Source organism: Mchenga conophoros, linkage group LG16, assembly GCF_057382185.1.
Source record: "Mchenga conophoros isolate Kocher_MC1m ecotype Shallow Benthic linkage group LG16, M_conophoros_male_GT1.1, whole genome shotgun sequence".
Classification (NCBI taxonomy): Eukaryota; Metazoa; Chordata; class Actinopteri; order Cichliformes; family Cichlidae; genus Mchenga; species Mchenga conophoros.
In genome coordinates this window covers 35,828,197-35,842,840 of record NC_140541.1, presented here as the reverse complement: position 1 = coordinate 35,842,840, position 14,644 = coordinate 35,828,197, and the positions used below count along the sequence as shown (strand labels likewise).

Below are 14,644 nucleotides of genomic sequence, written 5' to 3'. Positions count from 1 at the left end.
AAAATTAAGCACCTAGGATAGGAGTAGTAAAATTAATGACTAAGATATGATTCTACAGCAATAAAAAGTATATCAGAGCTCAAGAACAGAAGATGGGGAAGGTGTTATCTCTAGAGTCCAGAGTCTATCTGCCTATCTCTCAAAGCTACAATAAAACACTTGTGATAACTAGATGAGGTGCCAATAACAATAATTGTGTAACAATGTAAAAAAAAAGGAAAGATATTGCTGTTAAATAGCTCGGCTACACTCGAAAAATATCAGTTGTTCTGTTTTTGAGCCACAATGAAGAAGCTGTTGTGGGTCTTTAGTCTGTACATTTTTTGTCTCTGTAGTTGTCAGAGCAGTGAGGTAAATGGAAGAGAGGACTTCATGTTTCTTGCAGGGCCTCTGACAAAGCAGTTGGTCAGAAGCTCAGACAGAAGCATAAATGATGCCTTTGACTGCAGTCATCCCGTTCCTCCTGGCTCTAAGCAGTACTTTGAGTACCTGCAGAGCAGAGGGGTGACCCACTTCAAAGTACTGCTGTCATGGGCTCAACTTCTTCCTACAGGCCACCCCAGCCAGCCCCAGCAGGCTGTGGTTAGATGTTACCAGACCCTGCTGAAACAGCTGCTGGAAGCAGGTCTTCAGCCTCTGGTCATCCTTCAAGGATGGACAGTTCCAGAGTCTCTGCAATCAAGGTATGGAGGCTGGGAGAGCCAGGAGCTGGCACAGATGTTTCAGCAGTATGCAGAGTTTGCCTTCCAAGAGTTTGCACCACTTGCACACTCATGGTTGACACTGGATGGTGTTTGGCATGACGGGCAGCCTGCACATGCTCCCAGTTTTCTGCAGAACATCCTTCAACTAAACAAGAACATTTACCAGATGTACCATCAGCGCTTTCCTGACAAAGGTGAGTCAAATTAACAGGAAAAAGTGAAGATTAAAGACAAAAGAACATGACTAAATTTATATTTTCAGAATTATTCACTAGTCAATACTTGTTCTTATTTCTCTGAGGCTTGAGTTTACTTAAGGTTTTGTTTATATGTAAGTGTCTTGAGAAATCACCTGTAAAAATAAATTTCCATCAGTGTATAACCAAACTAAGTTAATAAAATCCTTCAGCACATGTTCAGCAGTTCCAAACAGTAAAAGTGCCTTTCATGCTTGCATATTTACAGGTAGACGTCTGTCACTTGGACTGAAAACTAAAGATGTGGCTTCTCTCTCCGACATTAAAGCTTCAACAAGTGTAAGTTTTTTCTTTTCTTTTATAGATACATAATCTATACAATAATATAGGTATAGTCAGAATTTCACCTCCTTGCATGATTTTTATTTAGGATCCTAATAAAATTTTCAGTTGTTGATCTTATTTTGGCAATAATCAATTAATCAATCAATCAATGTATTTATAAGCACATTTAAAACCAACACAGGTTTACCAAAGTGCTGCACATAGTAAAAAGTAACAAGTAGTGGTGCGGATCGATATTGAAATACCGATTCTTCTGATACCAGTAATTTATGTTCTAGAATCGATTCTCATATTAAAATATCAATATTTTAGTACTTTGGGGTAAATTTGTAGTTTATCATTAACAGGAACACAATGGAAAGAAACTATATCATTTGGATCGTCTAAATTAGAAGGAACTACTTCCTCTTACGCCTTTCATAGTCCTGATGTCCTGTAATCATTATGAAGCTATATTATTATATTATTACAATTACATAATACAAGTATATATGAAATATAATGAAACAGTCTTTGTACAAAGTATCAGTATCGGATCAGTATTGTCGATACCACCCTGAATTTTACTTGGTATCGGATCGGAAAGGAAATCAGTGGTATCGCACATCACTAGTAACAAGTAGATCAAACACACACAAAGAACAACACAAAACTTAGTCACAATTAAGTTTGAGGATAAAAGCCAATTCTACAACATACTGGAAGCCCGTGTAAATGAGCCAAGACTGGGGAAATATGGCCATGTTCACGAGTGCCTGTCAAGAGTTCGGCTTCAGCATTCTGAACTAGCTCAAGACAAGAGAGCAGAGCCTGGCTGATACCAAAATAAACACTGTTACAGTAGTCAAGCCTGGATGAAATAAATGCATGTATCACTTTCTCAAAGTCAGCAAATGACAAAATGTTCTTAGTTTTTGCAAAGACCCTGAGCTGGAAGAAGCTTTTACTACAGAATTTATTTGTTTCTCAAATAAAAAGCTGCTATCAAAGAACTCAGATTCTCTGCAAAGGGATTTCTGGTCTTTTCCAGAGGACCAAGGTCAACCTTCAGAGAAAAGCGATGCACATTAACTGGCTGTTGTGAAATCATATTTGCTTCTTGTAGATGATTTTTCTTTTTTATTAAACTATTTCTAACCAATCAAATAATTATTAACAATTATAATAATTATTAAATTTAATAAATAAATTGTTAAATTTGTAGTTAAATTTTTAATTATTATCCAATTTTTTCATTTAGTTTTAATTTTGGTTTTGTTGAAGGCATTCAACACCTCTTTACACCACACACACTTAGTCACAATTAAAAGCCAGAGAGTAAAAAATGTGTTTTCAAATGAGTTTTAAAAATGTCAAGTGTTGGAGAGATGAGCTGGAAGAAGCTTTTACAACAGAATTTGTTTCTCAAATAAAAAGCTGCTATCAAAGAACACTTCCAGATTCTCTGCAAAGGGATTTCTGGTCTTTTCCAGAGGACCAAGGTCAACCTTCAGAGAAAAGCAAGGGTCAGAAGGTTCAAATAGTACAATCTCAGTTTTTTGGTTGTTTACATTAAAAAAATGTAATGCAAACCACGATTTAATGTCATCACGGCAGTCTAGCAAAACGTTTAGAGAGTCCGTAGAATTCTTTTTAAGAGGAAAGTAAATTTTAGAATCATTGGCATAATAGTGAAATGAGATTCCTTGTTTCCTGAAAATAGAGTCTAATGGGAGCATGTAAAGGGAAAAGAGTACTGGGCCCAGGATAGATCCTTGAGGGACCCCATATGTAAGGGGGGTGGATAAGCGGAAGCGAATGGATGGATGGATGGATCATTAAGAACTTTTAAAAGCACAGTTTCAGTGCTATGTAGTGCTTTGAAACTGAGATGTCATTCATTTCCAGAAAAGCCTGGAGCTGAAGAAAAACAATTTTTTTCCAGGATTTTGGACAGGAAGGGGAGTTTAGAGATTGGCCTAAAATTTGACAGAACTGATGCATTGAGATTAGGTTTTTAAAGAACTGAATGCAAGAGATGTTAATAATGTTTAAAACGTTGGGTCCAATAGTGTCAAAGACTTCTTTGAAATATAATAATGTCGAGGTGACACATAGAGGGCTCATAGAGGAATCATAAGCTGGAGGGGAGATGTGAGACCTGATAGTAGCAACCAACCTACCAAATATATGAGAAACAAAATTCTTCCATGGCCTCAAAAGTGACAAATGTCCTCTTTGAAGGAAATAAGTTGCGTTAATTTCTGCCAGTAATAGACTACTTCTTGCAGAAATTTAATCACATAAGTAACCATGCAAATTTCCATCTGATGCGAGATTTTTCATGATTTTCGTTCATTTAAAGCTTGTTTTTAAATCTCTCCAACATATTACAAGCCTCAAATTCAGCTTTTTAAGCAATTCACTGGTGAATTTGTTAATCTGCTTATTATGATTATTTCAATGAACGTCCCCAGTGATGGTCATTTATATGATCTTTACCACTAATTGACAAGACTGAGAACATATAATTATTTGGTCAATTTATGTGACCACATAATTTGTGTGGTCACAATCAGTGACCACATTAAAAAGCTTTCATGTATCACAGAGGCCATTTTTACTGTGGCCAAACAATTAAATCTTAAATTTGTCTGAGGATAAAACATTTTTTCCATTTTAAAACTGAAAATTGAAACTGTTAAACTATGTCACTTAGAGTCAAAAATGTGCATAATGTGCACATTAAATGGCTGTTGTGAAATCATATTTGCTTCTTGTAGATGATTTTTCTCTTTTATTAAACTATTTCTAACGAATCAAATAATCATTAACAATTATAATAATTATTAAATGTAATAAATAAATTGTTAAATTTGTATTTAAATTTTTAATTATTATCCAATTTTTTCATTTATTTTTAATTTTGGTTTTGTTGAAGGCATTCAACACCTCTTTACACCACACACTCTAGTGACAAGAAAGTAACAAGAACAGCAGCACTAATGTGCAATAACGTGAGGTTAATCATTCCCGAAGGAAATTGGAATCATTGTCACCAAACCTGGAACTACTGATTGCTGTTATATGGATTTTAATTGGTCATATAATTATATACTTTTTTTGTTTGTTTCAAAGATGATTAATTTGTTTTTTTTGTATTTATTTAAAGGATGGAAGTGGCAACATAAGTCCGCTTAATCACCTTAAAATATATAAAAAATTATGTTAAAAACAACAATTTCCTACAAAAATGGAGCATTACATTCAGTCGTGCAAAAAAAGGAAAGGTTTACTGTAATACATTTCACATTAAGTCTCTTCTCATTATGTCCCATCTCAGAATAACGATGTGACAACATGTTGTGTATCTCCTGTTTTAAACAGATGGATTTCTTGTCAGTGCACATTGACTACAACTGTGCCATCTCTTCAGAGTTTGAAAATGAACTGAGGAACTTACAGGTATTGAAATTGTAATAAGATGGGGTTTTTTAAAAATGTTGCATTTAACATTTTGCTGATACAGCAAAGCTACATATGTTTCATTTTATGTTGTAGATTTTGAGCAGGAACTTGCCTATCCTGATTTACGAGATGAGTGCTCATGATTGTTCTCCCAGTGATTACCAGCTTCTTGGAGATTTCCTAAATGGTAAATGTCATGACAGCTTTTTGACTTAGCAAATATAAGATATTAATAATTAATTAAAACTAATTTCCCATAATAGACATGAGAACAATACCTCATTTTATGAATGTGCAGCTGTATATATAAAAGAAACAATACGACTTTCCAGTGGCTGTCTTAGTAGAGATTTGTGTTTTTTTTCTACATGAAATTCGTACTCATGGTGCCTAATAAGCTAGTTACCAAGAACATACCAAATGAATATGTATACTTCATACATGTAATGTTAAATGTTTCTGTGAATATAACATCACTAAATAATGTGTACAGTGTACATCCTGTCAAAAAATGGCTTTGTAAAACAGCGATCTGAAGATATTACGGGATGGCAGAATAAAGAAAAACCAAAGGCCACAACATCTGGGCAAATCCTCTGGTGTTGTTACCCAAACAGAATACATTAAGATAAAGTTCTAGATTTTGGGAGTGTTATTGTGTCATGAAATCTTCTTGTTATGGGCCAGTGATGTTATATAAGGCACCTGTAGACTTAGCCTTTGCTTACGACTTGTGCTCACTATTTTTCAGTAACAGTGAATACATATTGTTACTGAAACAGCTAATAGAGCCCTGGTGTGTCAAAGAAACAGCAAGTGGGTTTTTATTTAAGATTAAAGAGGATTATTTCTAGATTTAGTTAGATAAAATTCCTTACATAAACTAAGCGAAGTATTGCGAAATTCACAAATAAACTGATTAATTACACAAAATTTTATTTTAAGAGTAATATATTTTTCAAGATAAGTTATTTATCATCAGTCATAAAACAATTCATATTTCTTGAACACAACACAGGCTTGATGGACAATGGCCTGAATATTGTGGGATGTGACATGAAGGACATGTTAGGCAAACTGGACACGGAAGATGCTCTTGTCAAGTAAGAGTTCATTTTCTGATTTATATGTACTGGAATTCTGTTTTTTTTTTCTTCTTATTGTATTAAAGATTTGCTTATATTTTTCATGTCTCTCTCTTTCCAAAAGTCATGGCATTTCACACCACACCAGGATGACAGGGTTAAGAAACAGTTATCAGACTGTGTGGGATAAATTTAAGTCCCAGACCACAGCAGAACGAGATCTTTTCCTTCAGGAATCATTCCCCTCTGGCTTCCAGTGGGCCACCTCCAGCGTATCCTTTAAGACTGAAGGTGGCTGGTCAGAAGGTGGGAAAGGAGAGACTATTTGGGACCGGTTTGGTCATGAGGGATTGGCCTTTGCAAATCAGACAGCTGACCTAGCTTGCGACAGTTACCGTAAGGTAGATTATGATGTCTACCTTCTGCGAGGTCTTCAGGTCGACACCTACCAGTTTTCCATCTCTTGGGCCCGTATTTTCCCCACAGGGTACCGACAGAGCCAATCAGAAAAAGGAGCTCAATACTATGACCAGCTGATAAATGCTCTCGTTGCATCTGGCATACAACCCATTGTCACTCTGTACCACTGGGATCTGCCTCAAGCACTCCAGAATTATGGTGGATGGACCAATGCCTCCATTGTAGAGGCCTTCAAAGACTATGCAGACTTCTGCTTCTCCAGGTTTGGAGACAGAGTCAAGATCTGGAACACATTCAATAGTCCCTGGGTAGTGAGCCATGCCGGGTATGGTACTGGTGTGCATGCCCCAGGAGTAAAGGACTATGTGGAATCTTCCTATCAGGTGACAGTGATGTTATTAGAATACTACAATTAATCAGTTTATTACAAGTGTAATTATTGCACTAATGTACTTAACATTTGATTTTGCATTATCAGGTCACTCACAATATTCTCAAGTCCCATGCCGAGGCCTGGCATGTCTATAATGACAATTACAGAAAAACACAAGGAGGAAAAGTGGGCATTGCCTTGAACTCTGACTGGGCTGAGCCCAGTGACCCTGCCAAACCTGAAGACGTAGCAGCTGCAGACCGTTACCTGCAGTTTATGCTGGGCTGGTTTGCACATCCCATATTTGTAGACGGAGATTATCCTGCAATACTCAAAGATCAGGTGGAACAGAAGAAAACCGCATGCTCTGACTCTGTACCAGCAAAGCTCCCAGTTTTCACTCCCACAGAGAGCAAGAGGATACTTGGTACTGCTGACTTTTTTGGTTTAAATCACTATACTTCTCGGCTAGTCAGCAACAGTGATGGTGGGTGCACCCCTGGTCCTGACGGTGTGGGTGACTTCCATGCAACTGTGGACCCCACATGGAGTTCCACAGCTTCTGACTGGATCTATCCTGTTCCTTGGGGACTTAGAAGGCTCCTAAATTACATTGCAACAGAATACCTGAGTGCTAACAAATTACCTGTATACATAACAGGAAATGGGATGCCAACAGATTACAGTGTTGACAGTCTCACTGACACCAGCAGAATGGACTACATGAGAAGTTACATCAATGAGGCCCTGAAAGGTTAGTGTTGGAGATTTCCCCAATTTGAAGGCACATTTTTTTTTAGAGAGAGAGTTAAAATAATTCAAATATTAATTTTGTTTTTGTTTGTTCATTTTGTAGCAACACTCACAGATGGAGTGGATGTGCAGCGATTCACAGTGCAGTCACTCATGGATGGATTTGAGGCAAACCAAGGCTACAGTCAAAGATTTGGTCTTCACTATGTCAACTTTGAAGTGGGATCCAGACCAAGGACCCCAAAGCAATCTGCATATCTGTACGCTGAGATTATCGAGCAAAACGGTTTCAGTTCACAAAAAAGTAAGAAGTTTAAAGCTGCAGAAAGGCCATTAACTCGACGTTTAGCTGCTTTACCACCCTCAGAAGTTCCATCTCAGGCAAAGGTAGTTTGGGAGAAATTCTCTTCACAGTCAAACTTTGATAGACAAATGTACCATTATGGCACTTTTCCTGAAGGCTTCAGTTGGGGAATTTCTTCGTCGGCCTACCAAATTGAAGGTGGCTGGAATGCTGATGGCAAAGGTCCTAGTATATGGGATAGATTCACTCAGACAACTAACACTATTCCTGATAACGCAAACGGCAATGTAGCCTGTGACAGTTACAACAGACTTAATGAAGATCTCTACATGCTGCGGGCTCTGAGGGTGAAGTCATACAGATTCTCTTTGTCCTGGTCCAGGATCTTTCCTGATGGCACACGTAAGTCCCTCAACCAGAAAGGTGTTGACTACTACAACAGACTCATTGATGGTCTTATAGCGTACAATATCGAACCCATGGTAACACTGTACCACTGGGACCTTCCTGAAGCTTTGCAAAAGGTCAATGGCTGGGAAAGTGCAGAGATGATAGACATTTTTAATGACTATTGCGACTTCTGCTTTGCTACTTTTGGTGACAGAGTGAAATTCTGGATAACCATTAACCAGCCTCAGACAATTGCATGGTCTGGATATGGACTTGGAAATATGCCACCAAATGTTGTGGACCCAGGATATAGACCATACATAGTTGCACACAACCTCATTAAAGCCCATGCCAAGGCCTACCATACATATGATGATAAATATCGTCAGTTGCAGGGTGGTCTAATCTCCATAGCCCTCAACGCTGATTGGTTTGAACCTGCTGATGTCAACGTAGTCCGTGAAGTGGTGACTGCTGACCGGGCGATGCAGTTCCAACTGGGATGGTTTGCACATCCTATTTTTAAGAATGGTGACTATCCTGATGCACTGAAGTGGCAAGTTGGGAACAAAAGTGAAATCCAAAGTCTTCCACAGTCAAGACTTCCTTCCTTTACTGAAGAAGAAAAGAACTTCATCAAGGGAACTGCTGACGTATTCTGTGTAAATCATTACACTACAAGGGTAGTGAGCTACTTTACAGCTGCACTTCAGCCTCACTCCTATGAATGGGACCGAGACATGAGAGAATCCGAGGAACCCAGTTCACCAACTACAGCCATTCCTAACCAAAAAGCTGTGGCCTGGGGCTTGAGGAGACTCCTCAACTGGATCAAGGAGGAGTATGGTGATCCAGAGATTTATATTACTGAGAATGGAGCAGCAGTAGAATGGGATGACTTTGAAAGAGTAATGTTCTACAAGACCTATATCGATGAGGCTCTCAAAGGTGCAGTGATATAAAAATATTTCAGAAGATATTTAACATTTTCCACCACTGCCATGACTGGTTGTTCATTTATTTTGTATGTATGTGTTTGCATTTGTGGTTACATTACAGCCAATAACCTTGATGGTGTGCGGTTGCGAGGATACACAGCAACAGCTTTTATGGATTCTTTTGAGTGGCTGCACGGGTACAAATTTCTATTTGGGCTGCACCACGTGGACTTCACAAACCCAGACCGTCCAAGAACACCAAAGTACTCAGCTCATTACTATTACAACATCATAAAGGATAATGGTTTCCCCTTGCCAGATGATGAGAAGATGCTTTATGGTCACTTCCGAGAGGATTTCATGTGGAGTTCTGCTTCAGCATCATACCAAGTAACTTATACTTTTACTGCAATTTTACTTTTACTCAATACTGGCTTGCTTGCCTTGTTTTCATCTCTTTAAATTTTTGTTTTGCATTTATTGTGTCCAGATTGAAGGAGGATGGAGGGCAGATGGAAAAGGTCTAAGCATCTGGGACAAGTTCGCTCACAGTCCTTCCAAAATATTAAATGATGACAATGGGGACATAGCCTGTGACAGTTACAATAAAATAGAAGAGGATGTTGCGATATTAAAGCAGCTGAAAGTCAGCCATTATCGTTTCTCCTTATCCTGGTCAAGAGTCCTTCCTGATGGCACCATTAATAACATTAACGAGGCTGGAATCAAGTACTACCAAAGACTTTTGGACGCACTGCATGCTGCAAATATCCAGCCACAGGTATGAATAATTGTATTAATTTCCCTGTGTGCCAGAAAAGATACATGTAAATGTATTAGATTTAGTAAGACAGTCATTTTCCTTTCCTTTCTTTTCCTTTTCCCTTCAGGTTACTCTGTACCACTGGGACCTGCCACAAGCTATAGAGGATTATGGAGGCTTTTTGAATGAGAACTTTATTAAGCTTTTCAGGGACTATGCTGACCTCATGTTTGACCGTCTTGGTGACAAGGTGAAAATTTGGATCACCTTTAATGAACCAATCATGACAGCCAACCATGGATATGGCTTTGGAAGCTTTGCCCCAGGTATGGTTTAAGTCAGGAATCTCTGACGCCAGGTCTCAAGGGCCGGTGTCCTGCAGGTTTTAGATATCACTCTGGAACACACCGGAAACAAATGATTAGTTCGTTACCAGGCCTCTGGAGAACTTCAAGACATGTTGAGGAAGTCATTTAGCCATTTAAATCACCTGGGTTAGATCAAGGACACATCGAAAACCTGCAGGACACGGGCTCTTGAGGCCTGGAGTTCGACACCCCTGGTTTAAGTAATGCTTTGCATCTAATACTACACTGGTATTAACCAAGTTCTATAAGTGCTACAGAGTAATATAGTGTTAAAGAAAAAATGTTAAATTGTTGTCCAGGTAAATTTCTGACTGTTTTGAAACAAGCTGTAATCTTTATAGCAGTTCTTCAAATTTCTAAACCGTAGTGAAAAAAAGCAAACAAACATGACACATTTGCTGCCTATATGCTCTGGGTTTTTTTTCTCACCAGGAATCAGTTCAGGACCAGACACTCTGCCCTACATTGTTGGTCACAACCTGATTAAAGCTCATGCCGAGGCCTGGCATCTCTACAATGACAAGTACAGGGCCAAACAGAACGGCATAATCTCCATCACTGTCAACTCTGACTGGTCTGAACCCAGAAATCCTTATAGGCAGGAGGACTATGACGCTGCAAGACGTGTGGTGGAGGTATGCCATTTCTTCTCAGATGTGACAAAAGAAAAATTGACAGCAGTTAGTTTCAAATGACTATTATGTTTCTCTCTGTGCAGTTCTACCTTGGCTGGTTTGCCCATCCCATATTTAATGGTGACTACAGTGAAATTATGAAGAAAAGAATACGTGACCGAAGTCTAGCTGCTGGTCTACCACAGTCTCGGTATTACAAAGGCTATTATTAAATCACAAAAAGCTAATTCTGTTCACAAAACATTTCTCCTACTGAAAACACTACTTCCATATGAACAGAATCAACTTTTTGGGATTTCCTTATCTGGATGATTGAGCATCCATCAAAACGCTGTTATTAAATATTTAAAATTTTGTATTCGATTTTCTAAACAACTTTATAGTAGAATAATTTAACTTTAAGTCTACTAAAATTAGTAAGTCTGGTTTTACTTCAATTTCTCCAGGTTGCCTGAGTTCACTCCAGAGGAGATTAAGAGAATTAAGGGCACTCATGACTTCTTTGGACTAAACCATTACACATCTGTGCTGGCATTCCCTGTGGACCACGGAGATGCTCAAAGCATTGAGGCAGATAAGTAAGAAGTTAACATTTGAAAAATAAATGTCTGCTGGGACTACTTCTTCTGAACAGCTTCATTTTTTTATTCTGTACTTCTCTTAACTTTGTCCCCTGCAGGGGTGCCATGGGAGTTTCTGATCGTACCTGGCTGGATACAGGCTCCTCCTGGCTGAAGATCGCACCATTTGGTATCCGCAGATTGCTGAACTTCATTAAGAATGAATATGGAAATCCACCAATTGTAATCACTGAGAATGGAGTTTCAGAGCGGGGGACTGTTGATCTAAATGATGTTCACAGGATTTACTACTATGACCAATACATCAACGAGGTGTTGAAAGGTATCAAAGCTTCCCCTTATATGAAATCTAAAGCCACAAGTGTCCTGGAGAGGAAAATAATGTTTTGTGTGTAATATGGATGCTTAAAAATTGTTCTGCTCATTCTCTAAAAGAAAGAAGAATTTTAAGAATATGAAGGTACTTATTTTCTTTTCACAGCTTACTTGCTTGATGGTGTGGATGTGCGTGGTTACACAGCATGGTCACTGTTGGACAACCTAGAGTGGACTGCTGGCTTCTCAGAGAGATTTGGTCTGTTCTACGTTAATCGCACAGACCCTAATCTTCCTCGAGTGCCTAAGAGCTCTGTTAACTTCTACACCAAAATGATTAAGTGCAACGGATTCCCCGACCCTGAATCAGGACATGAGTGCCTGAACCCATAGTCTGAAGGTAAAGTGATAAAAGATTTGCTCAGATTCCTACTTTGAATGATAGACCTTTAAATTAAATGTTCAAATAAATATCTTTTCAGCAGGTTAGTTAGTACTCTCTCATGAACCCTCTATTTCCTAAGCCATGCAACAGTTAAAATAAAGGTTGGATTTAAAGTTACTATCTGCAAATGTTCACAAACAATATGACAGTATTGTTTTCACTGTCTCTCTGCACCAACAGCTGCACCACCAGTCAACATTAACAGCGTGAAATTCCTTGGTCTGGATCCCTCCACCAGTGATGCTGAGACTGGACTTTACACCACATGATTGTTGCAGTAGTAGGGATGATTTGTGTTTCTGTTTTCTTCCTTAAGATGAAAAAAAAAGGTCCAAGAATAGTGAACATGGGGCAGTATCGAATGTAGTGAAAACTGTAACTGCCAATAAGATGATGTGCAGTGTAGGCCCCTGTAAACAGTATTTGATTGCAGGCCCTTAAAAATTGAACAATACTTGAACTCCTAGGCTCATCAGACATAGTATGTGTAAGATGTCTTATAACTAAAATTGTAAGTTTGTCATGATTTAGTCAGTTATTAAATCCTTGTCCATCATGTATCATTTGCTTGACCACTGCTGCAACATGAACACTTGAGAATCCAACAAGATTATTTAAAGTGTCATTTTATCCTGTATTTAAAAAATAAAAGTGATTTTTGTAATAAAAAACAATTTTCCAGTTATAGTATAGGATGCATAATAAGCCTCATATTTGAATAATGTTTTTGTATATGTTTATCAAAAAATCAAATTTATCAAATAAAACACTGTAAACAATAATCCAGTGAATAATGTCATGATTGTTGTTAAATGTAAGTACCTTCTTCCTCTTCAGATTTTTTGTCTTCACTCTTTTGTACAGTGATAAGCAATTTTTAATACTGTTACCTTGAAGTGATTAAAATTAGAATGTAAATCTAAACAATATATCCATCATCCATCATGTCCTGTGCTGCTGTGTGCCATGTGCAGCATTTAAGCTAAATAATGATCAGTGTTGTAGGTTGATTCATTTGTTAATAAAAGTCTAAAACTGTGTTTAAACATTTGTTATTTAGCTATAAATCCAGTGGCCTCTTAAACCTTTGCAGTTTTTTACTTCAGTGCATTTGACTTCAGCGGTCTTCAAAGTAGAGCAGTGTTTCACAAACAAGGAGCAGAATAACGCACTTTAAATTGTTCTTGTTAAAGAGACCTGATGAGAGTAAGTGTCAGGGTACTGTATCTCCTTAGTTGGTGACTCCTCACAAACTGGCCTGGCCTGTGGCCTGTATTTGTATAGCTGAAGTCTGCCAGCCTCGACCTCCATCATTCTAAAGACTTCCTCATCGACCAGTAAACCGTCACTATCAGTGTGATGAGCCTGGCCACATGAGTGCCCAACACCAACCGTGAAGACCAGAGCCACTCAGCCACAGGGAAACAACAGTGGAGTTGTCGAGTCAGGTGGCCACCACTCCAGCTGCCTGCCCCCCTCCAAGAACAATGCACCCTAGTTAGCCAACTCTGTCACGTCAAAGGGCTCTATCTGCACAGCTGTATTGATGACCAGCCTTGCAATCTCTGGTAAACACAGACCTGCTGGAGGGCCTGTGTTGACACATTGAAGCCAGTCATAACCCTAGGCACAGAGAATTTGTCTCTCAAGTGTGGCTAGAGGAAGAAAAAGGACAGACAAGCCAGTCACCAGGCAGCTGCCACCACTGCTCACGTCAGCCCCAACATCCGGGTCTGATAACCCTCCTTCGACTGAAATAACCCAAGCTGTCCATGACATATGGCAACACTGCAGGTCTCACCACTGACCAGCATCACTGGTTAAGGTGCCTCCTAGACGCGTGCGCTGCCAGTGACAAAGACTGCAGACAGACAGGACTGGTCCATCACAGCTTTGACACCAGCTCTGCTCAGCCCCTCCGCCTCTCCACCAACTGCCCTTCACAAAACGGCTGCACCGACCAGGTTTCCCTAACCTTGCTCTCTTCAAACACCCAGAAGGTCAGGTGGCCTGCTGTTTGGAAGTACTAAGAGCACCACCTAAGAGCGGACAAATGTGAGGCCATAGATCTTCCGTATTGATCTTACACATAAGCTTCATTTGACTAGAATTGAATTTATGGATGTTATGATGGAATGATGGATTTCAGTTGCAGGTATTCAAGAAATTTATTGTTGCTGATTCAATATGTTGATACAAGTTCTTCAAATGAAATAAACCTTCCATCTTGTATAACATGTTCTAGATTTTTTAGCCCTTTCTCACACCACAATGAAATCTTTTATTTTTTCAGACAAATATCAGGTTTGTGTTGGTTGGGCATCCTTAAAAGAAGTTTTCATAGACTTCAGACAGCACAGACAGGTCCACTCCCTGTCATGAACTGAAGGTTCACTCAAGGAATGGACCTAAATACAGACACCAAAACACATAAAATAACTCTTTACAAGAAAGTTTATTTTGATAACAGAAAATGTTTAACAGTTTGAGATTTAGGTTAGTAATTGCCATGGGGAATAGTCCCAGAAAACTGGGTTACTAAATGGTCATGGTGAGAGACAGAGGAACGGGAGGCAGGAGG

At 38.8% G+C, this 14,644-nt stretch overlaps 1 protein-coding gene across 1 annotated transcript; it reads left to right on the top strand.

The window, feature by feature from the left end:
- Nucleotides 1-260: 260 nt before the first annotated feature.
- On the top strand, nt 261-13,103 carry LOC146557235 (lactase/phlorizin hydrolase-like). The gene is made up of 17 exons (XM_085250327.1): nt 261-898; nt 1,170-1,240; nt 4,613-4,690; nt 4,787-4,880; nt 5,712-5,796; nt 5,903-6,581; nt 6,677-7,325; nt 7,428-8,966; nt 9,078-9,346; nt 9,447-9,737; nt 9,847-10,045; nt 10,520-10,722; nt 10,806-10,912; nt 11,169-11,300; nt 11,402-11,625; nt 11,785-12,018; nt 12,244-13,103. The coding sequence occupies exons 1-16, from the start codon at nt 286-288 to the stop codon at nt 12,009-12,011; spliced, it is 5,460 nt and encodes a 1,819-aa protein (XP_085106453.1). The 5' UTR covers nt 261-285; the 3' UTR covers nt 12,012-12,018; nt 12,244-13,103.
- The last annotated feature ends 1,541 nt before the right edge of the window (nt 13,104-14,644 follow it).